This window comes from Protopterus annectens, chromosome 11.part0 (genome assembly GCF_019279795.1).
Source record: "Protopterus annectens isolate FY-2018-M chromosome 11.part0, PAN1.0, whole genome shotgun sequence".
Taxonomy (NCBI): domain Eukaryota; kingdom Metazoa; phylum Chordata; order Ceratodontiformes; family Protopteridae; genus Protopterus; species Protopterus annectens.
In genome coordinates this window covers 95,816,251-95,843,625 of record NC_056745.1, presented here as the reverse complement: position 1 = coordinate 95,843,625, position 27,375 = coordinate 95,816,251, and the positions used below count along the sequence as shown (strand labels likewise).

At 41.1% G+C, this 27,375-nt stretch overlaps 1 protein-coding gene across 1 annotated transcript in view; it reads left to right on the top strand.

Annotated features, from left to right (window-relative positions):
* Nucleotides 1-27,375, top strand: part of LOC122815187 (anoctamin-2-like) — a 2,140,961-nt gene that overhangs the window by 660,309 nt on the left and 1,453,277 nt on the right. Inside the window, exon 4 of the mRNA XM_044087470.1 lies at nt 17,204-17,302. Coding sequence (XP_043943405.1) covers nt 17,204-17,302 — 99 coding nt within the window. The remainder of the gene's footprint in view (nt 1-17,203; nt 17,303-27,375) is intronic.

Genomic DNA, 27,375 nt, shown 5'->3' with positions numbered 1-27,375 from the left:
CTCAGAGGGGCCAAAACTTTGATGCCACCCAGGAGAGCTCCAACCACAGTCTGGGACCTTAACTTTGTTTTGGAGAAACTCACTCTACCTCATTTCAAGCCAGCTGCTACTACAGACTTAAAATTTCTTTCTTGGAAAACAGCTTTCCTTTTAGCAATCACTTCAGCTAGAAGGTTATCTTAATTACAGGCCGTTATGGCAGTGGAGCCTTTCATCATCTTTATTGCGGACAGGGTGTCGCTCAGAAGCAATCCATCCTTCATGCCCAAGGTGGTAACCAGTGTGGCTCTTAATCAGTCCATTCATTTGCCAACCTTCTTTCCCAATCCACAGAACAAAGGGGAACGGATACTGCATTCCTTAGATGTGCACAGACAACTTATATTCTACTTGGACAGGACTAAACCTCAAAGGAAATCTGAACAACTGCTGGTGGCATTTGCTGCAGGGGCAGAGGGGAAGGCTATTTCAAAGCAAACCATTTCTAAATGGCTAGGCCATTGCATTCATTTCTGCTATAAGCACCATGGAAAACCTATCCCCCAGGGGATCAGACCTCACTCCACCAGGGCTGCATCTACTTCTACTGCCTTTCTCAGAGGTGTTCCCTACAAGGGACATCCTAGAAGCTGCTACCTGGAGTTCTGCACATACTTTCACCAAGCATTATCATCTGCCAAGTTTCTCTAAATCCAGAGCTGGCTTTGCCACTGCAGTCTTGCAGGGCCTTATAGCTGGTCCTAATGCTATCTAAACTCCTTTTCCCAACTATAGCTTTGGGAATCTACCCAAATGTAATGACTGCAACAGTGAAACACGAAGAACATAGTATACTTGTGTACATTTACCATACATGTAGATGTTCCAGTGTATTGCAGTCCTGATTACCCTCCCTCCAGCCCCCTAACTTATTTTGGCTATACCTCTACTTTCCTTTACTATGCTTAAAAGCCTTTTGGTGTATTTGCTTTTTTGTTGGAGGTATATCATTGTACTTTTATATTTAATTGCTTCCCATTAGGGGGGCACCTGACGTCTGGGACAAGAAAAACTGATGTAATGGCGTCGGCTGCATGTTTTATACCCCGGCCCTGATGACCTGACGTCATGGAAGAAGGGACAGCAACTGACGCAGGACCCAAGACTTTGTTAATCAGGCTGACTGAGGGCTACCTGCAAGCAGATAACCCAAATGTAATGACTGCAACAGTGAATACACTCAAACATCTACATTTATGGTAAGTGTACACAACTATACTTTACTGCTGATCAGATAAGATGTTAAACTTACGGAATGATGACAAGCATGAACACTGAATTTGCTACCTGTATATGTAAGTGAAATATTAGCTTCATTATAGAACTAAACTAAATTATTTTCTTTAAAAAAGTTTCAGATGATGTTATCTAAGAAACAATGGATAGAACATTTTGGGCCTAATAGTTTACTTTTACAAAAGGAAAAAAAAAAAGAAATTATGCATGATGCGGGCAGAAAAAAAAAAGTTCCTGGAATATGTAGTGATTAATATGCCTGCAGTTGAGTAACCAGGATGAACTTTAACTTTTAAGTCTAGCATTTGTCTTAGCAGCATCCTTTTTCATTGCATTGCTTTTGTTAAAATTTAAATATAATAGAAAATAAGATATTATTTATAAGATTACCAGTTTATTAAAAAATGATAAAGAAAATATATCCAACAAGACAGTGTTTTATTAATGTTCAGTCCTGTCCATTTGGCTTATTTTTTTTTCAATAGTCAGTCAGTGAAGGAAGTATCATGAAGTAACTGGTACCTGTTAGCATTTGTGCTTTGTGTGAATGTTTCTGGTGTCTTAGCTACATTTCAGTCATGTATACTCAGAAGCTGTGCATTATTTTATAACAAACACATCTCATTTAATTGTATCTAAGTTGTCAGCCATACGTAGTAATTAATTACATGAGAAATAATACTCACTTTGTTATTCAGAGGTCTGACAAGCACAGAATAGCAATATTATGAAATATACTGGATTTGCTGTAAAAGACAAAACAAGCATTAAAATAGCTATATCAGGGAAATAATCTCAGGGACATCCTGAATTTTATATATATATATATATATATATATATATATATATATATATATATATATATATATATATAGTTAGTGGATGTTTTGAGTTGCTGCTCATACTGTAAGATCATATAAATCAAAGCAGAGAAGTGTTTCAGTATCATTTGAGGGTTATTTTGTCAAAAAGAGCCTTAATGAAACTTGTGTTAGAAAAACAGCTGTACCAAAAGAAGTCTTGCTGAAAGAAAAATATTCTTATATAAATAATATAAAGTAGTTTAGGACAGAAGTTATGACTTTTTTGGAGAAAAAAAATGTTACATTTTTCTCTGCATGAGATGATGTGAAAGTTTTATTTTTAGTTCATAACAAGATTCTTAATAATAAATGGGAAGAGTTAATAGCAGTAGTGGCTGGAGTTGTGTAGTGGAAGGTATAGCTTTACTAATTAGGGCTGACCTCCATACATTCTTCACTGTTTTTTAAAAGATCAAATGCAAAATACTTGCTATAAGCATGTTTATTGATCATACAGTTTTGACCTTGTTTGGTTTTGGCTACAGTCTTGGTCTTAATTCCATGGCAACTAGCTGCTTACTATCTGTGTAAATGCCTACATAAAGGTACATTAATTTTCCTGAAATTATCTGGAATACCTCTATGTTATCAAGAAAATCTAGTAATGAAGCACTTAAGAGTTATATTGCACATGTCCAAACATCCATTGTTTATGAACATTCTCGTACAATCTGCATTAGCTGTAAATTATCTTGATTGTTTATAAAGGCAATACAGTGAAGCATCCATATCTCAGAAATCAGGTAAGAAGTTGTATAAGGCCAATTAGAACATAGTCTAAACTAATCTAAAGAGCTAGGACTGGGTGTCGGAAAAGAAAAGCTGAAGCTCACTTTGTAACTTATTGTATACAGAACTTTAAACATAACTTGATAGATTTGTTCTAGTAGCTCAAGCTTCAGGGTCTAAAGAGAATATTTCTTGTTAATGGAACAAGAAAAGCAAAACAATACCATAGTAAAAAAAGCTCAATTGTAAAATATGTTCCTTATATGCCAGAAAACAAAATAATACTGGTCTTTGGGCTACGTTTAAATCCCTGAGTGGAGTAATTAAGCTTAGAAAATCATTACTTAAAGTAAAACTGACAAACAATATGCACATTAATGACAATGCTTTTATATATATGTAGTTCTAAAACCAGTTGTGCTGTTAATGATGATGTCAGGTTGAACACAAATGAGGAAACAAATCACAAATAGTGTAGTAATTTCATTCAGTTTTGGTGGAAATTTTCCTGCAGTTTTGCTTAATTCAAATCACTTGAGGTAGTTATAATGTGCGAATTAGATGACCCTTGCTTAAACTTGGAGCAGGAGAATATAAGAGAAGCCTTCAGTAATATGAAAGCAAATTTCATTATGGACTCAGATTCTATGCTTGTAATTTCATCACAAAAATACTGTTCAAAAAGTGCTGCTGTTTTAACACAGCTGTTAGAAGACACATTAGCTCAAGGTTTTGTACAATGACTATGCACACAATATTTGTGGGTGAGTCAGTGCTCCCTGTCCTATTATTCACCAATTTGTTTAACAGCAGTGTTTGGGGAAATGTTTCAAGGGTGCACTTTTAAAATGCCTTCAAACACGTTATTTAATGATCAGACATCCTAATCAGAATGGCTTTACCAGCCAGAGGTACGGCATCCAACTTCTTCTACTTATATAGGTTCATAGGTTCATAGATAGGTACTAGGCTATTGGCCCTAGGGCCTATATAAGCCTAGCCAAAAAGGTACCCTGACCTTCGCCACCCAAAAAAATTATTTTCCTATGCCTCTGTCAAACAGAGCCACAGAAGTGATTCCCCCGGGGTGAATTTCCTATTTCCTATCCAATCATCAAGAGTTTTCTTGAAGAGTGCTAATGAGAAGCTTTGTTTGGTATAGATAGGTAGTTTATTCCAGAGTATGGGAAGTCTCTGGGAAAGGAAACTATCCCTCCAGCATGTTCTGTTTATTGTGGTGACAAGGTTTAGGTCCCTAGAGCGTGTAGCTCAGAGGGATTGGGATTTCTTTAAGTGGAGCATGTCCAAAAGCTCTGGGTTTGACATAGCTTTGTATGTTAGGCAGAGATTGCCTCTGAGTAGGCGATATGCAATGGAGTAAAGCTGGAGTTTTTTTAGACAGTCTGCATAGGGCATCTGTTTGAGGCTGGTAATCCTCTTTGTGTGGTATTTCTACGGCTTTTCCAGTTGTTGTAGATGTCTTGTGAGGTACATGCTAAAAGGGGCGTTGTACTCTATAATGGGTCTAATGAGTGATGAGTAGAGGGGAGCAATGACCTCTTTTTTCCTGGACGAAAACCTTTTGTGATGGTGTGCCATGTAGAAGGATTTCCTGGATACTGTGGAGATGTGATTATCAAAGGAGAGACTACTGTCCACCTGTGTCCCAAGGTCTCTTATCATACTTTCTGTATTAAGTAGACTACCGCCTATGTGGTAGTTCATGGGTACAGAGTTTTTACCAAAAGGGATGACAATGCACTTTTTGGCATTGAACTTGAGGCCATGGCTGTGACACCAGGCATCTGTCTCAGTGAGGCCCTTTTGTAGGATGTCCATATCATTAGGAGTTTCGATTATGGCTCCTAGGTTGCAGTCATCTGTGAACTTCGTTAGCCAAAGACCTTCTGTGTTAGCCTTTACTTCAGAGAAGTAGATACCAAACAGGAGAGGACCCCGAACTGAACCCTGTGGTACTTCAGTTTTCACTAGTCTGAAGTTGAATTTGGAGTCTGCTACTTTCATAGTGTGGGTTCTGTCAGTGAGCCAGTTGGCAACCCATCTTGTGACATAGGGATTTATACCTAGTTTAGTGAGTCTATCTATAATTCCAGAGTGGGGGATGGTGTTGAACACCTTGGCAAGAACTAGATAGGCTCGTCTATGGCTTTGTTGACTGCTTCAAAGAAGTCTGTCAGGTTTACGAGACATGATCTGCCTTTTACAAACTTGAACTGGGTGGGGTCCAGAGTTTGGAGATTACCATTGTCTTTGTTTATAAGTTCCATGATGATACATTCCATGGCCTTGCAGACCAGGCTCGTGAGGCTAATGGGGCAGTAGTTATTGGGGTCTGTGGTGGCTCCCCCTTTGTGGAGTAGGATAACATTCGCTGTGCATCATTCAGTGGGTACAAAGCCTGAGGTGAGGCTATGATTGAACATGGTACTTAGGTGGTGTGCCAGTTTGTTCTGTAGTTTGTGCAGAACGCAGCCTGGGATGTTGTTAGGTCCCATGGATGCTGTGTTCCTGGCTTTGGAGAGTGTGGTTTTTACCTATGCAGCCATGATTACAGGAACTTTGCATTCTTCCAGTATAGAGATGAGCCCTTTAGGAGGTGGGGGGGGGGGGTAAAGTTAGCACTGAAGCTATCTGCCAGGATGTTGGCAATATCAGTTGATTCTGTATATTTAGTGCCATTGTGCTGTAACTCAGAGCAGATATGAGTATTGCCATTGAAATTCTTGATATAGCTATAGAATGCTTTGTGGTTGTCTTTAGAATCAGTGACAATTTTGTTTTTGTATGCTAATTTTACTGAGATCTGAAATGACAGAAATGGGATTTACAACTTTTTTTAAATACTTTTATTAAATTATCACTTAAGACTCAGGAAAACAAACATTAAGAGAATAGACAAAAGACATAGTAACATTTTTTTATTTACACACGTTATACATTATATGTTTTCTTTCTTTTAACAACTGCCATTCAGTCCAGCATTACATAAGCTGCTCAGTTCCTGCCTTTCCTTAAACCTTGCCTGTGATATAAATAGGACCTGCTGGAGAGACATGTATGTATCCAAGAGACTACCCCTGTTCTGGCACAGGCTTCCCATCCATGTGAAGCAGAGTTCCTCCCTAACCCAGTTCAGGTGTAACTTGGACAATTGGATTGGGAACAGGAAGTATATTCCTGGTATGTCAACTATGTCTTTAATGGACAGAGGATGCCTGTAAATGGTTCACCTCTCAAGCCCTGCTTGTAAATGTTTCATCTCCCAAGCCCTTAATAAGGGTACCAGAGCTTTTCAGAGATTTGGGATGCATGGATAGACTTAAAAAAACTTAGTGGTCATAGCATACCACACATCTGTGAACCTATGAACCTATACTCTATCAGTCCATGGTTGGGAAGACAATTTGATTAGAAATGCCTGGTCTGTGTGTATAACTAAAGCTACTTAAAACATTTTCAATGATTGTATCTTACTGTCCTTATCCATAAGCGATCTTCCAGTTTTTCAGTTTTTGTATTATCTTTTTAGTCTCTTGTCACATATACTTAGCTGCCACAACAGAAACCATTTAATCCATACTTGTAAATTTTTTAGCTTACTGTGTCCCCATAAATATGGCTATTGCTGAATCAATTTGTGTGTGGGTGCATAATTTATGGCTATAGCCTTTGTTTTATCTTCATTAATTTTATCTCCCAAAAAGGCTTTAAACTGTCTCAAAATGTACCACAACACCAACATGTCCTTTTCTCAATTTAGCAATTACATAATAATAATAATAATAATAACAATAATAGTAATAATAAAAACTTTTTCTTGATTACAGTGCCAATTATATCCTTGAATTTCTGTGTCCCTGATTTTCCTTGCCACTGCTGTAAATATAAAGCAAATAAAAGAGTGGGAAGAGGACATCCCTCATAAGAAGGGTACATATAAGAGTAGAGGCTGTAAGGCCTGTTCCTATATCTTAGCAACAGATTCCTTTATACATCCTGTTATGAGGAAGATTTATTATATGAACCAGTATGCGGATTGTAGAACATGCAATGTTGTATATGTTGCACAGTGCCAATCATGCATTTCCTTCTATGTAGGGAAGACAAACCTAATGCTAAAACAAAGAATATTGAAATATTTATCAGATATTAGGTTAGGACAGTCACATAATGTTTTGTTTCAACATATTAATGAAAACCCTGGACATGGTTTTAAGTTCTCAGTGCTGCAGATTATGAGAAATAGCATAAGAGGTGGAGTCTTAGTTAATTACACTGAATTTAATAAGACTAAGTGGATTATAGAAATATCAGAGGACAGAGTCCCAGGCCTGAATGGGTTAGTTCCCTTGAAGCCAACTTTAAAAAGGAGGAGCGTACATAATTGAAATCTGATTGGTCACTACTTCTTTTAAATACTGTGATGTAATGTAGTTTTTTATCTGAAGAAGAGTTTATACCCGAAAGGGCTAATCTTATTGTTTACTGCTACATCGTTTTACTGCTACTTTGTTTTATTGCTTTATTAAAAGTTGATGTTATGTGATCCTATCTCGCCTACATTCTGTACTGATGGGTTCGGAGCCGATCCTCGGCTCCGACTCGGCACGCTATACTATAGAGCGAAGTCTCTAATTGGCTGAGCTATTCTACATCCCAGGATGCACCACCACTACTTCCCCAGATCTCGTTTGCCGCTTGACAGCAATAGACGTGGTCTCGACTTGGCTGGGCTAAGTGCTCTTTACTGACAAGTTTTCTGTCAGAATTTCTCTAATTTTTCACCCAAAAGCTGTTTTAACAGCTATTTATCTCTTGTTGAGTGTTTTGTTGTAAAAAAGTTGTGTGTTATTTCTTGGTGTTAGGTTCCCGCTTTAACTGGTGGGGGTTCCCTCGCGCTCTTCTTCGGGCTTTGTTCAGGCCTTGCTGTTTTTAAAGAAATTGTAAAATTGTTGTAAATTTGTTGTAGTTGTTTTGTGTGGTATTTGTTTCTCTGAGGTCCCGTTTTAGTTAGAGGGGCCTTGCCCTCGCGCTCTGTTAGAGCGTAGTTATAGTTCCCTTGATCGATCCTGCTTAAGTTAGAGGGATTTGGCTTGTGTGTTTAATTTTTGTCCCTAGTTGGTTTTTGGTTGCTTGCTAGTGATGTCGAAGGAACACAGACCTTCAGGTTTTAAAAAATGTACCAAGTGTGGGTACAAAATGTCGATAACGGATGATCACTCTCTGTGTGTTTATTGCTTAGGGCCTAAGCACCTTCAAGAGTCGTGTAGTGTATGCCACGCTTTTTCCTCCCGTGTCCTCCAAGAGAGGAAAAACAAATTGATACTGAAAGGGATGATCTCCCCTTCCTTTGAGGAGGCTTTATCTTCTTCCCCCTCTCCCTCCAGGAAGAAGAAGTCTTCAGCTCCGACCAGTCCGTCGGAGCGGACAGCAAAGAAATCAAGGCAGGCTTCTCCGTCGGCTCCATGGACTTCGGAGCCGAGGTCGGAACGGTCTGCCTCGGTGCCTCCAGCCTCGACTCCTCTGTCCTCAGAGCCGAGAGCTCTAGCATCGAGAGGTGGATCACCTTCTTCGGCTCCAATGGTTTTGGAGCCGAGAAAGGTCGCACACTCAGACTCTTCTACCTCGGCGCCGAAGTCCCCGTCAGCTCCGAGGGAAATTGCTGTACTGGTGGAATCTCCCTCGGCGCCGATAATACTTGAGACTATTCGGAGCCGGTCCCCCAGTCTTTCGGAACCGGCGGAGAAGTCAACTCGGGCCCGATCGGTCTTTTCTTGGTCCTCGAGGATGTCCGATTCGGATATTGACAGGGTACTTCAAAGGCTGTTTCAGTCTCCAGTCTTTCAAAAGTTAGTATCGGCTCCAGCCCAGTCGGCTCCGGAGCCGATTGTCCACCCTGTTGTTTTGGTTCCTCCTCCAACAGCCTCGGCACCATTGGAGTCGGTGCTGGTGGAGCCAGTGGAGGTTTTCGGGTCGGCTCCAACCCTTACTCCAACCCCGACCTTCGGGTTGGAGTTCGGTACACGGACCTCCTCGGTCGGCCCCGGGGATGACGTTTCAGGTCCGATGCTTTCGGTTCCGAGCCTCCCTCTCGGTGCTTCGGCTGTGGGAGTGCCTTCTACTGTTGTGGCCTCGGGGGTCGGACCGTCCCAGGACTCTGGGGGTCCGGCCTTCAGGGCCATGAGGAGTGCTTTAGCCAAATCTTCCTTGGCTACCTCCACCATCTCTCCGGCACCTTCCCTTGGCATGAAGACTTGTTCCTTTGTTGTCCCCCTGTCTCAGGACAGCGGAGCCCTGGAGCCTGATGTCACCCCCATTGGGGATTCCTCCCTTCCTGGGGGTCCTTCCGAAGCTTCTTCGGAGGAACCTCCCAGGAAGAGACAGTGTAAGAGGAAGCACGTCGACTCGCCTGATGAGTCTCTCACCTCAGACACCAACCTCGATGACGGGGAGGGGTCCCCCAAGTCGTCCTCGGACGATGTCTCCTTTGTGGACATCTTAGAAATCCTCAAACAACAAGGCGACTGGCAATCCAAACCCCCTTCCACTGAGGAGTCGGTATTCCTCAAGGCCTTCGGGGCTCAGCCTTCTGCCTCCTGGGTGTCTCCGCCCTTCGATGAGCTCCTGGATTTGATCTCTTGAAGGGCGTGGGAGCACCCGGATTCTGTGGAACCGGTGCCAGCTCGCACGAATAAATTTTTGTCAGCCCCCCCAGAAAAGGAATTCTTATCCAAAGGTGTGGCCGTAGATGCCCTGGTGGTGGCATCTGCTACCCAGCAAGATGTGGCAGAGGCTTCAACGTCCATCCACCCTCCTAATAAAGAGTCCAGGAGTATGGATCGGTACGGGAAGCGCACCCTTACTTCAGCGGCCTTTACTTTAAGGTCTCTGAATTACCTTATGCACTTCACCAGACTTCAGAGGGATCTGGTCAAGGAGCTGTCAGATACCCTCTCTGGTAACCTACCTGAGCAGTTGGCCCAGACGGTTAGCTCTCAGTTGGCTACCCTGTCATCTATATCGAACTCGTCCATGAGGCTCATTTCATATGCGGCCGAGGCGGCGAGTAGAGCGGCGGGTACAGTTGTTGCTCTACGGAGACAGGCCTGGCTCCACCTGTGTCATTTTGCGGAGGCCTTCAAGTCTTCCTTTGCCGACGCTCCCTTTGATGGGTCCTCCTTGTTTGGACCCAAGGTAAAGGACACCTTGACCCGCTGTGAACAAGAGGGTAAGACTTTGACTGCCGTAGGGGCATGGTTTTCCACTCCCGGCCTTATCCCAAGGCTAGAAGAGGGGGGAAAATGTGGTTCCGCAAATCTCAGAAGACTTACCCCTCACAGCAGGATGATCCCCCTTCTAGAGGCAGAGGAGGGGGAAATTTTTCAGGAAGACGCCGTCCCAGAGGCGGCAGGGGCCCCCGCAAAACTGGAGACCGCGAGTCCTTTCATGGCTCCTCAACCTTCCAGCATGCCTGAAGGATTGCCCGACTGCGCCGCTCCGGATCCAGTTGGGGGTCATTTTTCGAGGCACCTAAAGGCCTGGGAGAATATCACCCAGGACCGATGGGTGCTCCGAATCATTGCCGGAGGTTACAACATCCCCTTTTCGCAGCCCCCCCCCACCATCCCGGAAAATCCCGGACCCACCACCCAGTCAACGGGATCTCGCAGCCTTCGAAATTTCAAAGCTGCTTCAAAAAGGAGTCATCCAACCGGTCCCCGAAGACCAGACCGGATTAGGGACTTACTCAAGATTCTTTTTGGTGCCAAAAAAGACCGGGGACATGAGGCCCATCTTGGATCTCAGCAAGCTCAACTGTTCTGTCAAGAAGTCCAAGTTCCGGATGGTCACTTTACAATCCATTCTCCCGCTGCTGGAGAAAGGTGTTTGGATGTGCTCCATAGATCTCAAGGACGCCTGTTATCAAATCCTGATAGATCAGGCATCCAGGAGACACTTGCGCTTCAGCCTGGGAGACAGTCATTTCCAGTTCCGTGCACTGCCCTTTGGTCTCACCACAGCCCCCAGGGTGTTCACCAAATGTTTGGCAGTGGTGACTGCTCACCTGAGAAGTCTAGGATTCCAGGTGTTTCCATATCTAGACGACTGGCTCCTAACTGCCACCTCCAGGCGTCTACTCTTACAAAACCTAGCAGCCACTATTTCTCTAGATGACTCCCTAGGAATCACCTTCAATTGGGCAAAGTCCATGTTGCTGCCATCTCAGCACATACGGTTTATCGGAGTAGAGATAGACTCAAAGCAAATGCGGGTCTATCTTCCTACAGAGAGGATAGAAACATTACAATCTCTAGTCCGAGCATTGCTCTTCAAACGCCGAGCCCCAGCAAGGATGGTCCTACAACTGTTGGGTTCCATGTCGGCTACCGTTTTCCTAGTTCCCTTAGCAAGATTGCACATGAGGATTCTCCAGTGGCTCCTGTCAGTCCAGTGGTCGTATCAGGATCTCCCTCTCAGTCACCTCATTATGATCACGGAGACGTGCAAACAGGACCTCCGTTGGTGGCTTCTTTCCTCCAACCTGGATAAGGGGCGACCCTTCGTTCCTCCACCTCCAGTGGCCACTTTGACTACGGACGCCTCCCAGACGGGGTGGGGGGGACATTACCTGGGCAGGTCAGTCCAAGGCAAGTGGCACCCCGACGAGAGTTCCCTACACATCAACATACTGGAAATGAGGGCGGTGCTTCTATCGCTACAAGCACTACACAGTTACCTCCCTCAGGGCATGATTGCCGTTCAGTCCGACAACATGTCAGTAGTCTGGTACCTGAACAAGCAGGGAGGGACCGGGTCCTACCCCCTTTGCAGAGAGGCCATGAGAGTATGGGATTGGGTTATTGCAACCAACCGTTTCTTGGTAGCAACACACATTCCGGGGAGATCCAATGTGATAGCCGACCGACTGAGCAGAACTATTTTCTCCCCTCACAAGTGGTCTCTGAATGACAGAGTAGTAACTCAGATCTTCAGAAGATGGGGAACTCCTTGTTGCGACCTCTTTGCAACTCCTCACAACACGAAATGTCTACAGTTCTTCTCTCTCACCCCAGTTCCGGGGGGGTTCCCAAGGACGCCTTAGTCCAAGCTTGGCCCACTGGCCTACTGTGCGCCTTCCCACCAGTTCCCCTTCTTCCCAGGGTGATCCAGAAGGCGATCCACTTGCGGTGCAAGATGATTTTAGTTGCCCCATACTGGCCTCGTCAAGTCTGGCTGCCCTTTCTTCGGAAATACGCACTGGACGGTCCATGGTTCCTGGACCAGGCTCCAGATCTCTTGATTCACCAGTTGGGACAGCTTCATCAGTCCCTTCATTCGTTGAGGTTAACAGCTTGGCTCCTCCACTTCCGACATTAGTCAGGAACCAGGTTTTGGACTCGGAAGTCATACATATCTTGTCCTCGGCCCACAAGAATGCAACTAAAAAAGTGTATAACAGCAAATGGAAGAGATTCTCCATTTGGGCCCAACTCCGGGGATTAGATCCTATTACTGCCCCGGTGTTTGAAGTTTTGAAATTTTTAGCTTCCTTATTCAATCAAGGTTTTTCGGTCTCTACCATCAAGGTTCAATTGGCAGCTATTTCTAATTTTCATGAAAGTATAGACCCACCTTTGATGAGCAATAAGTTGTGTATAGCCTTCATGAAAGGTGCTGGGCTGCTACAACCTCCGATTTCTCATCCCGCTCCACCGTGGGATCTTAATTTCGTATTAGGTGCTTTGACCTCTTCCCCCTTCGAACCGGCAGCAACTTGTGACTTGAAATTTCTTTCTTGGAAGACTGCTTTTTTGGTGGAAATTACATCAGCCAGAAGAGTTTCAGAACTTCAAGCCCTATGTGTCAAACCACCGTACCTGGTTTTTCACAAGGATAGTTTCCCTCAGGCCTAATCCATCCTTTGTTCCTAAAGTTTGTTCTAGTTTTTGTCTTCAACAGTCATTGGAACTCCCAGTTTTCTTCCCCAACTACTCAGACAGAGCGGAATATATCTTCCATTCATTGGATGTTCATAGGCAATTGCGTTTCTACTTAGATAGGACGCACCAAACACGGAAAACAGATCAGTTGTTTGTGTCCTTTTCAGACAACAAATTGGGCAAAGCCGTCACGAAGGTCACTATTGCTAAGTGGATCAGAGACTGTATCAGTCATACTTACTTTCTTTCTAATAGAGAGCTTACAACCACTGTGAAAGCTCATTCTACAAGGGCAATGGCTACTTCGACAGCCTTTCATTCCAAGCTTGCCATTAGTGACATTTGTGCTGCGGCTTCCTGGTCTTCTCCTCACACCTTCATTTCTCATTACAAATTGGATGTGGCATCTCGGGGGCGAGCTTCCTTCGGTTCCACAGTTCTCAGGAGTGTTTTTCCAGTGAGCCACCCAGGAATCAGGTGCTAGGGACGCTGTCCCATCAGTATAGAATGTAGGCAAGATAGGATCACATAACATCTTTTAGTTATGTACTTACCATAACTTTAGAATAGATGTTTGGGATCCATCTCGCCTACATTCCTAATAACCCACCCTCCTTCCCCCTGCCTTGGAGATCAGAAGAGACCGAACGGTTCAGTTTAGCCGTTTCATCTTGAAACACCTGGCAATGTTATTTCAACTGTCTATGACTGTGTGCATGTGTGCGGACAAACAAGATCTGGGGAAGTAGTGGTGGTGCATCCTGGGATGTAGAATAGCTCAGCCAATTAGAGACTTCGCTCTATAGTATAGCGTGCCGAGTCGGAGCCGAGGATCGGCTCCGAACCCATCAGTACAGAATGTAGGCGAGATGGATCCCAAACATCTAAAGTTATGGTAAGTACATAACTAAAAGTTATACAGCCTGGTGATTTGACTGTCTTTTTGCTCCATAACACTGTTATTATTGAAGGGTATTCCTAAAATGAAATTGTATTTAACATTCTAATGCCATAATAACTCATTATTCGGATACCTTTATCTACAGTCTTACTGAGATACATAACAGAGTGTAGTGGAAGATTTTGTTGTTATTTGGCAAACTGTAGAAAGGATTCAGAGATTTTATACAAATGCATTCCTTTTTTACTGTTAACCAGTTCTGTAGTAAGGAATGGTGGGGGGGAGGGGGGTGAACAGTGAACATGTCCTCCTTAGTGGCAGCAAGTAAGAGATACTGATCTGGAAGAACATTTTGATAGTTTACAAGATGTCATTAAACACTCATGACTTTGGTTAGTTATAGCTAGCTTTTTTAGGGTAGCTGATGGATGTTCACTGTGCTGTTTGTAAAAAAATCATACTGGCAGTTGGTTAATGACAACTAGTAAACTATCAAACTGCTTTTTTTTCAAAGTGGCACTGAGTTACTAGCTTTCTTCACTACATTTTGTGATTTTTCTATGTTGTCATTCATTAAAGACTAGGAAGTACTATCTTTGAAAAATTCATTCAGAATTGATTGCCTTGGGGACAGCATAGGAAGTAAAAAAAATATTTATTTATTTAGCAACCTAATATCTGGTTGCTATAGTATGACAGTTTACAAGGTACCATTTACTGATTGTGTTATAGAAAACACAGGGTTGGCAAGTGGGTCTTATGCATATGGTGCCAAAATCCTGTGCTACGATTCTGTTATTAACACCAAATCATCTGCATAACTTGATATAATGTGATCAGCATCCTCATACCATATCACAGTACAACTTCAACTGCTTCTTATTTCTGTATATAAAAGTTACATATGTTACCAAAACAAACATTAAAACACTTAATGAACAACCCTTCCTCACATTATTCCTCATTAGAGTATTTTTATAAATCATCCAGTTGATGAAAGGCCTTTTCTAATGACATTTATAAAACTTTTTTCCAAAAAAGAACAAAATCCTTTCATGTAACCCATCAAATTTTACACATTTTACCATTTTCCATTTATCAAATTCTTTGCTTATATCATACAATATTACACTACTTTCAACATCTTCATTAATCATGTTTACAGGCTCCATAAATAAAAGTAGTAATCCTCTTAAATGTTTCCCCTTGCCTAAGATGTACACCCCTGTTTCAGTCACAGAAGACAAGAACCTTACTTACAACACCTTTGTTATCAACTTATAATCAGTCCCTGAGATTCATTAATGTCTACACTAAGTGTACACTGCTCTGAGTGAACAGACAACACAAACATAACTCACACCTTCTTCCTCCTAATTTTAGTTTTCCTACTGATGTTCTTGCAGTTTTAAATACTGAGAGGGTTCATAAGGGTTATCACAAAGTGTAGACTATATGTACACATAGTATAATGTTTCTGAGTGACAAGTAAGTGCAAAGAATGTGGTAGAGATGTTCTTGAATACCGACCGTGTACACTTAGTGTAAGTATTATTGAATCTGGCCATGTATTCAGTAAAGTAAGGACGTAAGGGATCTACATTTTTGATGCCCTTCTTTTTTATACATTATTTTACACAATAAACAAAAATCTTTCCATTTTTTCAGTCTGTAAATACAAACATGTTATGGCATTCATACCTCAGGTAATATTTATCTTAATATCTCTTAAAGCTTTCCTAATCTCTTGCTAGTTATTTTCGTTTGTAAATCAAGAACATTTTATAACCTTACTATCCCAGCTTCCAACTCTTTATTATCTGATTATCTTATCACATCAGTCACTCCACATAACTCTTCTAATATTTCTCCAAATTCTAAACTTTTTATAATTTACCCTTTGACAAAGAACATTGTGTTTATACTGCTTCTCATCCTTTCAGCATTTCTTGTATGTATTTTTTTTTTTTTAAATAAACATATCCTCATAACCCTCTGTTTTGGCATTTAGCTTCTGCAGCAAACAACAGTAATCCAAAAGAGATGGCTCCACCAGCCTACTCTTAAAAGACTACTAAGGAAAAAAATAATCAGTGATGATCTCTGTATCACCTTTTGTCAGTACATTGCGTACTGTTTCCCAAAATAAATATTTTCACCTCCAAGTGTGAAAATCCTTATATTCCTTTTTTCTGTGTTGTACTTCTAATCACCTACCCAACATAATGGATCAGGAATTAGCAAATACATAAGTAAATGGGTTTGTTTTGCTAAATAATACCCCTTTATTTTTCCTTTACTGGAACATGCATTTTAATAATTCTAACATGTCTGTTGTCATCAAACGAGAAATCACAGCAGAACAGTCATCAACCTCAGCAAGAAAAATATATAAAATCCTGAAGTTACTCTTTGCAGAAATCATAATATAGGCGTCCTTACATTTTTGTTCAACAAGTCCATTCTGATTTGTCTGAATCCTTTCCCAATCTTTTTGTTTCACAAAACCAATATATTAGAAGCAGAACATGCTGAGTTCATACTTAACCACATATTCAAAAACTAAATGCCCCTCTACATCTCTCTTAAAGCCATTCAGATTGAGTGAATTTGTCAAAAACAACCGTCCCCATCTATTTCAGCTCTTGTACATATCTGAGCTATTTTTTTATGACAACGGTCTCTTTGAAGGGAGCAGTGTGCAATAATTTCATAGTTTATAATTTAGTACTAAGCTAACTGCCTTTGCGAGCCATTTTAAGCCTAGCCAATTATCCCTTGTGAGACTCAAACCCTGCACCTTGTGTTTATAAGGCAAACACCTTAGCCATTAAGCCACCTTCCCAACCCTTGTACATATCTGGGGTATTTTTTGATGACAACAGTCTCTTGAAGGGAGCAGTGCAGTTTCTTCCCATATCTGCTCTAAGAGCTCCTAATCTACCAGTGGTGGGGTCTTAATATTTCAAAGTATTTGTCCTACAACTTGTAAAGGTGTTTTTCTATAATTGGTGGCTGCTACTTGCTTTGGCTGACTTTCAAATGTTAAACAATAACTAACCTAGCGAGCTGTCTCCATGATCATTGCACATACTGCCTCTATTATGGAGAATCATGGGAATCTGTTCATTGCAGAATACCTACATATTTTTGTTTCATTTGTACTGGTAGACTGGTAATTCATATATGTATTGGCTGCTAAATTTATTTCTGCAGTTTTTGTTGCTGAGAAATAAATTCCTAACTAACTGTAGAATTTTATTTTGTAGTTTAACTACTCTGTTTGAATTACATGAAAAAATAGCAAACAACTATAAATGTGGTGTCTAGGTTATATTTAAAGATGTGATGGAAAATCTGTTTTTAAACTCAGGGGAGAACTGGACTGATATTGTTTGCATACTGTAATACTTGTGTTTGGCATAACTGAAATGAAAATTTGTTAATGATCATGCTATTCTGTTTGATTACAGGTACAAGGCCATGGAGTTATCTTTATTAGGGTGCATGCACCTTGGCATGTCCTCAGTAGAGAAGCTGAATTCTTGAAAATTAAGGTGCCTACAAAAAAGGTATGTCATAAATATATAATAATTAAACTTAATAAATTATATTAAATTTGTAGAGCTTGAAGTAAGCTAAACTAGAGGTAGAAATGCGTGGCTAAATGCTTTCAAAATATAGTTGCATAAATAAAACTTAATGAAAGAAGATATGACATGCAGAACAAGAAGAGTGCGAGAGAAATGAGCCATGTGCTTAGCATGCAAAGCAGTTTGGTTTGAGTATCTTCGAGGTCATTGGGAATATGGGGTCTACAGGAGAAGCTGTGGAGCTTGAGTGGGTAGTAGATTGTCTAGCCATGCGAGAAAGGACAGAGTAGGAAGGGAGAGATGGAGCAACTGAAAGCTAATAAGCTGGGTGAGATTGAAAGAAGTGGCTGATTCAGAAGTCAGAAAGGTATGTACAGCTGCTGTTAGAGGAATACAGGGAAGTTGTATGCCAGAGAGAAATGTGAATAGAGAAAGTCGAAGATGCAACTATGAAAGAGGTGAGAGTGAGAGGAAATATGAAGAGATGGTACAGATAGCAGTGATAAATTGAACAAGGGGAGACACAACCAGAGGTAGACATGCAGGAGTTAACACCATAAGGAAAGCAGGAGGAACTGAGTCAGGTGTGAGGATCAGAGGTCAAAAGAATGAAGCTTTCAAGAAGGACTGCATAAATAGTAAAATGAAAATGGGAAGAGATCAGACGCAGCAATTGGATAGACACAGTCAGTACAGACAGTAAGTAGTACTGGAGATATCAGATGTTGAGGGGATGTACACAGTCAGTACAGACAGTAAGTAGTACTGGAGATGTCAGATGTTGAGGGGATGGACACAGTCAGTACAGACAGTAAGTAGTACTAGAGATGTCAGATGTTGAGGGGATAGACACAGTCAGTACAGACAGTAAGTAGTACTGGAGATGTCAGATGTTGAGGGGATGGACACAGTCAGTACAGACAGTAAGTAGTACTGGAGATGTCAGATGTTGAGGGGATGGACACAGTCAGTACAGACAGTAAGTAGTACTGGAGATGTCAGATGTTGAGGGGATGGACACAGTCAGTACAGACAGTAAGTAGTACTGGAGATGTCAGATGTTGAGGGGATAGACACAGTCAGTACAGACAGTAAGTAGTACTGGAGATGTCAGATGTTGAGGGGATAGACACGGTCAGTACAGACAGTAAGTAGTACTGCAGATGTCAGATGTTGAGGAGATGGACACAGTCAGTACAGACAGTAAGTAGTACTGGAGATGTCAGATGCTGAGGGGACAGACACAGTCAGTACAGACAGTAAGTAGTACTGGAGATGTCAGATGTTGAGGGGATGTACACAGTCAGTACAGACAGTAAGTAGTACTGGAGATGTCAGATGTTGAGGGGATGTACACAGTCAGTACAGACAGTAAGTAGTACTGCAGATGTCAGATGTTGAGGGGATGGACACAGTCAGTACAGACAGTAAGTAGTACTGGAGATGTCAGATGTTGAGGGGATAGACACAGTCAGTACAGACAGTAAGTAGTACTGGAGATGTCAGATGTTGAGGGGATGGACACAGTCAGTACAGACAGTAAGTAGTACTGGAGATGTCAGATGTTGAGGGGATAGACACAGTCAGTACAGACAGTAAGTAGTACTGGAGATGTCAGATGTTGAGGGGATGGACACAGTCAGTACAGACAGTAAGTAGTACTGGAGATGTCAGATGTTGAGGGGGTGGACACAGTCAGTACAGACAGTAAGTAGTATTGGAGATGTCAGATGTTGAGGGGATGGACACAGTCAGTACAGACAGTAAATAGTACTGGAGATGTCAGATGTTGAGGGGATGGACACAGTCAGTACAGACAGTAAGTAGTACTGGAGATGTCAGATGTTGAGGGGATGTACACAGTCAGTACAGACAGTAAGTAGTACTGGAGATGTCAGATGTTGAGGGGATAGACACAGTCAGTACAGACAGTAAGTAGTACTGGAGATGTCAGATGCTGAGTAGCAAAAGAGGGCAATGGCATAGGGCAAGAGCTGAAGTTGGTGAGAGCCAGTGTGGGGACAAAGACAAGAGTTCTAGTAATTTCATACTAACTGACCAAACTGAATAAAAGGCTTGGTTAGAGAAAGAGGAGATTAGATGATGGCGAAGTTGTCTCAGACCCTACACTTAGCAACAGATGGCACAGGGTGACCAAGGTATACTTTGGGGGAAGAGTGGATGCAGGTTTGGTGCACATAAGGACTAATGACCTGTTAGAGGGAATAGATAAGGAAGCAGCAAGCAAGGCTGGGAAAGTTGTTGACAAATGTCTGGAGAGAGGGTTGGGATTAACATTCGCAATAGTGCTACCCAAGTCAGCAGAAACCAAGAAGAAGAAGAAGGAAAAGTACTGGGGCTATAGTGACTAACTGTAGCATTTGACAAGGAAGGAGGCTGACATAATAAGAAGATGTGCGAGACTTAACAAAGAGGACAGCTCTGCATCAGGGACAGGTTCCATCATAGGCCCAAAGGGACAGAAGTGTTAAAAGCTGGGTTTTTGAGGTGCATCTTAAGGACTGTACAGTTCACCTAAGATGAAAGCAGGGGGTGGCACAAGAAGCGTTTGTGCTCTGGCAGCAGACAGAAGGAATAAAATACATGAAACTTAACAGACGAATAAACATAGATGACTCAGATCAGGGTTAGGTAGTATCACTTTACAGTTTAAGGTGTTGCAGTAGGGAGGTGTAGGAGCTGTTGGCATTGATGCAGGAGGGGTGGGTGGGTGTAGTTGGTGTCATAGAAGCATGGGAAGTAATATGATGGAATTAACACAGAGGTGCTTCAGGACTCATTGTTTAGGCATGACAGAAGGGTAGGATGAACGAAGCATAGAGATCTACATAAAGTAGGTCATCAACTGTAAGAAAGAAGAGACACCACTCTTTGAAGGGGTTGAGGGACTGGGTAGAGTATCAGAACAAATGTATCTATTGTGCTCGTGAAGGTAGAGGAAAAGGGGAGTGATAATGGACTTCTGCAGTGTATCAAACCCAGCAATATCAACGGAGGAGGATGGGAAACTGAAAGAGAGGAAAAAAGAGTGAGGAATGAGGAAGAGTGTTGTAGCTGTGGGCACCTGAAACTACCAGAAGCATACTGGGTGGTTCCAAGTTCCAGTTTAGAGATGGAGTGTGAATTAATTGAGGTCTGGCATCATTAGGAGTTCAGCCAGCTGGTACAGGAATATACTAGAAATTATATAATTCTGAATGTAGTCCTATCCAAGGTGAAGGGGGCCATGATACTACAGTGAAAGTAACATTAGTGACTATAGATCAGGCTACTGTGTAGTTTAGAGAAAGTCAATGGATAACAATAGAAACACAGTGGTGTGAGATTTTAGAGAAGTGGATTATTCTAACTTGGGAAAGTGAAACATTAGTAAGGAGACTGGAAATAAGTAGAAAGCGAAAACAAGCCATGAAGATGGGTCAGGGATGGATTACACATGGCTCAGTAGAAAAACATAAGGAAAACACAATGTTAAAAATAGAGGAAGCCCAATGCAGCTACATGTGAATATAAGACTATTATAATGCAAATTATGGGCATAAAGGTCATAGGCAGGAAAGAGTGAGAAAGCAGAGGAGGAAACATGGAAGTAGACTACAGAAGGGCTAAAAATCTCATGAGGGTAACAATTGTGCAAGCTGAAATGAAGTTAGACAAAGTCATGAGGAGCTACAAGAGCTTTTTTTTGTTTTATTGCAGTAAGGTAGAAAATAGAAACAAAGCTGTCCAGGATGTGCAGAATGATAAAGATCAGTTAAGACTGTGAGAAACAGCTGTGAAAGAACACAATGTGAGGTTGCCATTCTGAGATTTAGGGCAGAGTGTAAAGAGCAATGGGCTGATGGCAGAATGGAGGGGGATGATGTTTTGAGTGAACTGGATGCCAAAATCTAGTAGGAACTAGGTGGGCTGCCTCCATCTTTCTTGGTGATCTGGGAAGTGTGCTGGTGCTGGCCAGATTATATTGGCCAGGGTAGAAATGTCTGAGAACAGCAAGAATACTTTTCTGACATATGGACACAGCAGGAAAACTACAGAAAACAGCAGGCCTATTAGACATCTAGGAAGGGGGTAGGGAAAGCCATGAAAAGAACCTTGAGAGAAAGGCCATTTTCTTTCCTAGAGGCCATCAGTCTCCGGGACAGCAACTAACATGGTTCATGCGTTAAAAGAAGCTACCAATTAAACTTCACTCTGATTTATGAAGGGTGTATATAACTGAACTGAGGAATAACAGTAGATGTGCTGTGTCTAGACTTCATGAAAGCTTTCACTTGGTCATCACCAGGTGGCTACTACAATAAATAAAGGGTTTAATGGTAAGTAAGAATCAGTGTCCGTTCTTCTACATGACTGAAATCTACAGTGCAGAGGGATTTAGTGAAAGAGGTAATGGCAGGGGTTAGGAAAAAAACAGTGGACTATAGCAGGGCTTGGTCCCAAGTTCAGTACTCTTCAGTTTGCTCATTTCAGACAAACCTAAGGGAATACAAATGGGACAATTCTGCTTGTTGGTAATCCAAGAACAACTACAGAAGTGGGGGATGTGATGAAGGGGTATAAAGTTGCATTCTGAAGATTGATTACATTGGCAAGAAGGTGACAGCTGACATTCAGTGCTCACAAATACAAAGTGCTGCAAAGAGGTATGGTGACCCTGGTGTGAAGTACTAGCTGTTGGCAGTGAAACTTGTGGCACAGAGCAGGGAGAAGAATCTCATCATGTTAACTGTGCCTTGAGTGAAATACCAGTAGCAAAGAGAGCAGAAGGAGCAGTAAACATAATGCTGGTGTGTATCTTCAACGGAGATAGTTTGTATAAGCAGAGAGGTAGTGCTTCCAATTAACCAGACCATGTCAAGCCATTTTTGGAGAAGGCTATCAGGCCACTAGATCTGGCTGTTAGAAATGTCCCATTGGAAAGCTCCAAGAATGTTGCATCAGATGACTGGGAAAGGATGTCACAAGGATCTGCTGAAGTTGGAGCTCTTCTCAATACAGACCTCATAAGACAGGTAGGGAGACATGATATGGATGCATAAGGTCATGCCAGGGAGAGAAATAAAGGGGTCATCCTGAAGAGCAGGATGGAAGGGCAGATGGGAGCATGAACAGCAGAGTGTAGTGACAAGCTATTCATTAGATATGAAAACGTGCTTCTTCTTAGACAGGGTTGTGGATACACAGAATGGACTTCATGAATACATGGTGCTGATGGAATACACTGAGGCATGCAACAGGCCATGGGACAAATTGAGAAAGGGAGATAAACATTTAGGATATTTTATGCAATTAAAGTGCTAGAAAAGTTTATTGTCTTTTCTGTCATTAAGTAAATGTAATGTAAACTGACATTGATAAATGCATCATACAGCTGTAACAATGCTTTATCTTATAATATGGATAAGATACATTGTGAATAGAACTCCATGCCTTATAAGGAATCCTTGTACAACAGAGAATATACAGGTAAATCTGTTCATCTCACAAAATAGCAAAGAAATACTGTTCTGAATCAGATTTTATAATTATCTGTATCTCTAAGGTATTGTAAATCTTTGCAAGGGGTTAAAGAAGGATGCAGGGAGCAACAGACAGGTTATTTTCCATGTTATTTGGATAATCGTGTTCACAGTAGTGTTTTTCCAGTATTCCATAATCCATGTAGGAATTACTGATGGGCGGCCACGGTGGTGCAGCAGTTAGCATTACCGCCTCACAGCAAGAAGTTCTCTGGTTCAATCCTCGGCTGGGGTGCCTTCTGTGCAGAGTCTGCATGTCCTCCTTGTGGTCGCGTGGGTTTCCTCCAGGTGCTCTGGTTTCCTCCCACATCCCAGAGACATGCTGTAGGTTGACTGGACACTCTAAATTGTCCATAGGTGTGAGTGTGTGCACGTGTGTGCAACTCGACACTGTAAAAACTCCACTGCCAATCATGAGTGGACAAGGTGATCTGCTGTGGCGACCTCTAACTGGGAAAAGCCGAAAGAAGAAGAAGACTGTAGGGTAAGATACTGTAACACCATAACAATGTTGCCGAACAAAGAGATGAAACAGGAATGGAATTATTCAGTAAGAATGTAAATCACAACAGAAAAGTATAACATGGATCTCATTCATTTATTCAAACTTATTACATACAACAGAGAAGCAATATGATTTCTGAAAAGAGTGTGCATTTATTTATAAGGATGCATGTGACCACTGTTAACACTAACATGACCTATGATATAGTGATGCAAGTAACATTATCTTCCACTTCAGCTTCTTCTCCTCCTTGAAGAACAAGCTGAAACAAAGTGTTCAAAGGGGGAACCTCAGGGAAAGAGGCATTCCTGGTTAATGCCTCCCCCAAAGCAAAGAGGCATTCCTGGTTAATGCTATCCCCCAAAGCAAAAACAAAAAAAAAACTCTAGGTAGACAGCAAACGAGGGCAAGCTCTGGCTACAAAAAGATCTGAAGAAAGAGACATGGCTTGCTGAGAGAGAAACATTGTTTAGTTTTCTTATATATCTGTTCTGTATTATGAGAGTGAATCATTTAGCACAAATCATTTCATTAACAGATTGGGAGTTACCAGCTGCTAGCCATACAGATAGAGAACAGGATGCTATGTGATTTAATAAGATTATTTGTAGTAGAGATCCAAGCAAAATGAGCTGTCTGACTAACATCATGACTTCAGTATGTACATTAAGGTATGGATACTATTTCAAATGAAAATTACTGAGTCATCTTGTATTACAAACTTTTAAGACACAGTCTAGATGACAGTTCCTACTTTGTGTACTGGAGTTTTTCACATAAGTATATGCAGTTCCTTTCTGTGATGACCCCCCCCACCACCACCACAAAACCCGTGTTAATTGGCAACCCCAAGATTCACTGGGCTAGGTTTTCACTAAGTAGTTTTTGACATGTTGTGATTAAGATGGTTAGTATATACATACATATATATATATATATATATATATATATATATATATATATATACACACACACACACACACACACACATATATATATATATATATATATAGTGTACGTGTGTGTGTGTGTGTGTGTGTGTGTGTGTGTGTGTGTGTGTGAGTGAAATATATAAGGACATGCACACACAATCACACATTTACATGGATATATATGAAAATAATTTAACTTCATAATGTGCAAATTTAGTACTAAACAATTCTGAGCAGAGGGAAAATGAAAGAAGTTCAAAAAAGCTGTTCACACTTTTGATGGCTAATAGTGAAACAGTTACTGCCTGTGGTAAAAAGGCTCTGTTTCCTAAATTTACAACTCAGCTACATATTAGCCTCAATGAGTAAAGACCTAATATTTGGCTAATTTGTATGTCTCTGAATTGCAATTAACTACCGTGGAGTGCGGATTAGCATATCCTGCAGTATTTAACATTGCTGGCAGCCATATGGTGTAAGCAGAGGCACAGCCCCCAAATCCTAACACACACACACACACACACACACACACACACACACACACACACACACACACACACACACACACACACACACACACACACACACCCACTGCATACACTCAGATGCACATCCCTTAACATTTCCTTACTACTGAACTCTCCAGTACTTACCTCTGTCGTAATGGATGAACATGATCCTTTTGGCTAAGTTCATTATAATGCAGTGCAAGGAGCAGCTGTTTTTGTTTGCATGGCCGAGCAAGTCTGTGAATTGCTTGGCTTGTAGGTGCCATTGAATTCAAATTATATCAAACATGTAATTGCAATTCACCCAGAGTGGTTTACTTAGCCTTTTGTGACTTTTGTCACCAGTTTTATACTGGTAAAACTGAATGTCCTCTAAAAAAGCACATGTACAAGCTTTAGTATGATATTCAAACATGTAATATGAATAATGTTCTTTATAAACATAAAATTACTTGCCAGAGAGTAAGAAGTTTTTATTTTTTGTTTTAGAACAAGTGGGGGTTAATATGCGTGGAGGGGCATAGGAACAAAGACTCAAATACCGAGAGCTGGTGTGGCAACTGAGATTAGAATCAAATGTATTTCCAGGATTAAATGACATGATGTAATTTAATAGTGTGTTAAGTAGTTGCGAGTAGCCAGGTTGTGAAACCAACAAACTTAGTGATATTCTATTATTGTTTTAATGTAATATTTTTTATTTCTAATTTCTATAATTCAAATGTTTTATGGTGTATTGTGCTGTATTTTACACCATTTTTGTAATATGTACCTGCTAAATGGATATAATTAGCTTGTTTTAATTGTGAGACATTTACATTTATTGATTTTATTATTTCATCATTCAATTTTGGTAGTGATTGGTCACTTTATGTCATGTAATTAGTGTTTTTTTGGTATAATTATAGTCTAAGGCATTTATTTTCAGGTTCTGATGATGTCTTGATTGGGGAGGAAAGCACTTAACATTATCCTGTTGTAACAATAAATGTTGTTTCACTGGATTCTATATTGCTTTTTTCCTCATGAACCATCCCGGACTATCTTGAGGATGTGTGTTGGTACTTAGCTTTAGTCTCTTCCACAGACTGCCTAATTAGCATTTAGCATGGCCATTGCTACTTAGCATATGCCTTTTCCCCAGAATGCCTTCATTAGCATTTAGTATGGCCACAGAGACAGCCTGAACCCGTGCTGCATGTCTTTGTACAAAAGCATTGTTTTAGGGCTGTGTCTGAATACCAAAAGGTTACTGCAAGGTGTACACCTGCTGTACACCTCGGAGTAACCTTTGTGAATCTGGCCCAGTATCGATGCATCGACTTTCTAATTAAGACAGTATTAATGAAGAAGAAAATAAATTTGTCAGCTAAAAGCCATAAACTACATCTTCCATTAAATTCTAAGTAAATGCCCAATATTTCTGACATTGCTTCAAGAACGTCTCAGTAAATCTCTAAGCAACTGCCACATAGCTCTAACGGAACAACCATTTGACTCAAGTGAAGTGCAGAAAAGATTAAATGAATGCACAGAAGAACAGAACCTGGAGCAACAATGTGTTCCAAGGCAAATTGTAAACAAGTCATAAAATTAGCTTCAAAGAGAAATTGTTACAACAACTCATTAAGGCCTTGAGGGAGTTTTATTGTATGGAATGATGCTTACAAAGCAGTTTGTACAGTCACTTCCTCTAGTTCCAAATAGCTGCAGTGAATTGATTTCTCAGCATAGATGAAAACAAGACTAAGACCATGTTTTAAACCTGCAAGCAGTGTTGTGTTTGATAAGGGAAGATGGACAGAATCTGTAACGGTCATGAATACAGTGGAACTGGTCCTATGACATCCTTTTCTGTGAAGTCCTGTCAGCAAAAATACACAGGGGACTTCATATGGGACTGTAATTTAAGATGTAAACAGTAACTGGTGAGAATGGGGATTTGAAAGCAACTACAGATTAAAACCTGACTGTTTTAACACTAGTTTATATGGTCAGAATATGTGTTGCTTACTTCCAGCACACAGTAAATAAAATAAAATATTCCCTAGACAGTAAAACAAAGCTGTGTGGACTGCTGCTCCACAGTCTGGTATGTGTGGCTTGGTGATACATCCACTATGAATGACTAATAGAAAATCCCCTGAAATTAAAGCCACTGATCACAAATGTGTGAGAAACACCAACCTGAGTATAGCATGAAATCGTTTTTTTGTTAAGGGCAAGCCTTATTACTTTCTTTCCATGTGAGGTGGGCATTGGCTGGTATCCTTTACCTTAAATATACTAAATTCACAGTCACACAGTTGTTAGGAAATGAAAAACAGTGGTGGACACAATCCTCTCACAGAATGCAGCCTTTCAGCTCAGATGTAGCAGTATCAAGCACAGTCAGGGCAAATGGAAATAAAAATATGTCCAAGCTTGCAATGTACTGAAAATGCAAAACCTTCACAGCAGTAATGGAGACATATACTAAATACAAGATCTACATTTCCTTTTCCATGTCAGCATATCCTCAAGGAAATTTGTATGTGACCAGTTGGTTGATAGAATGGATACT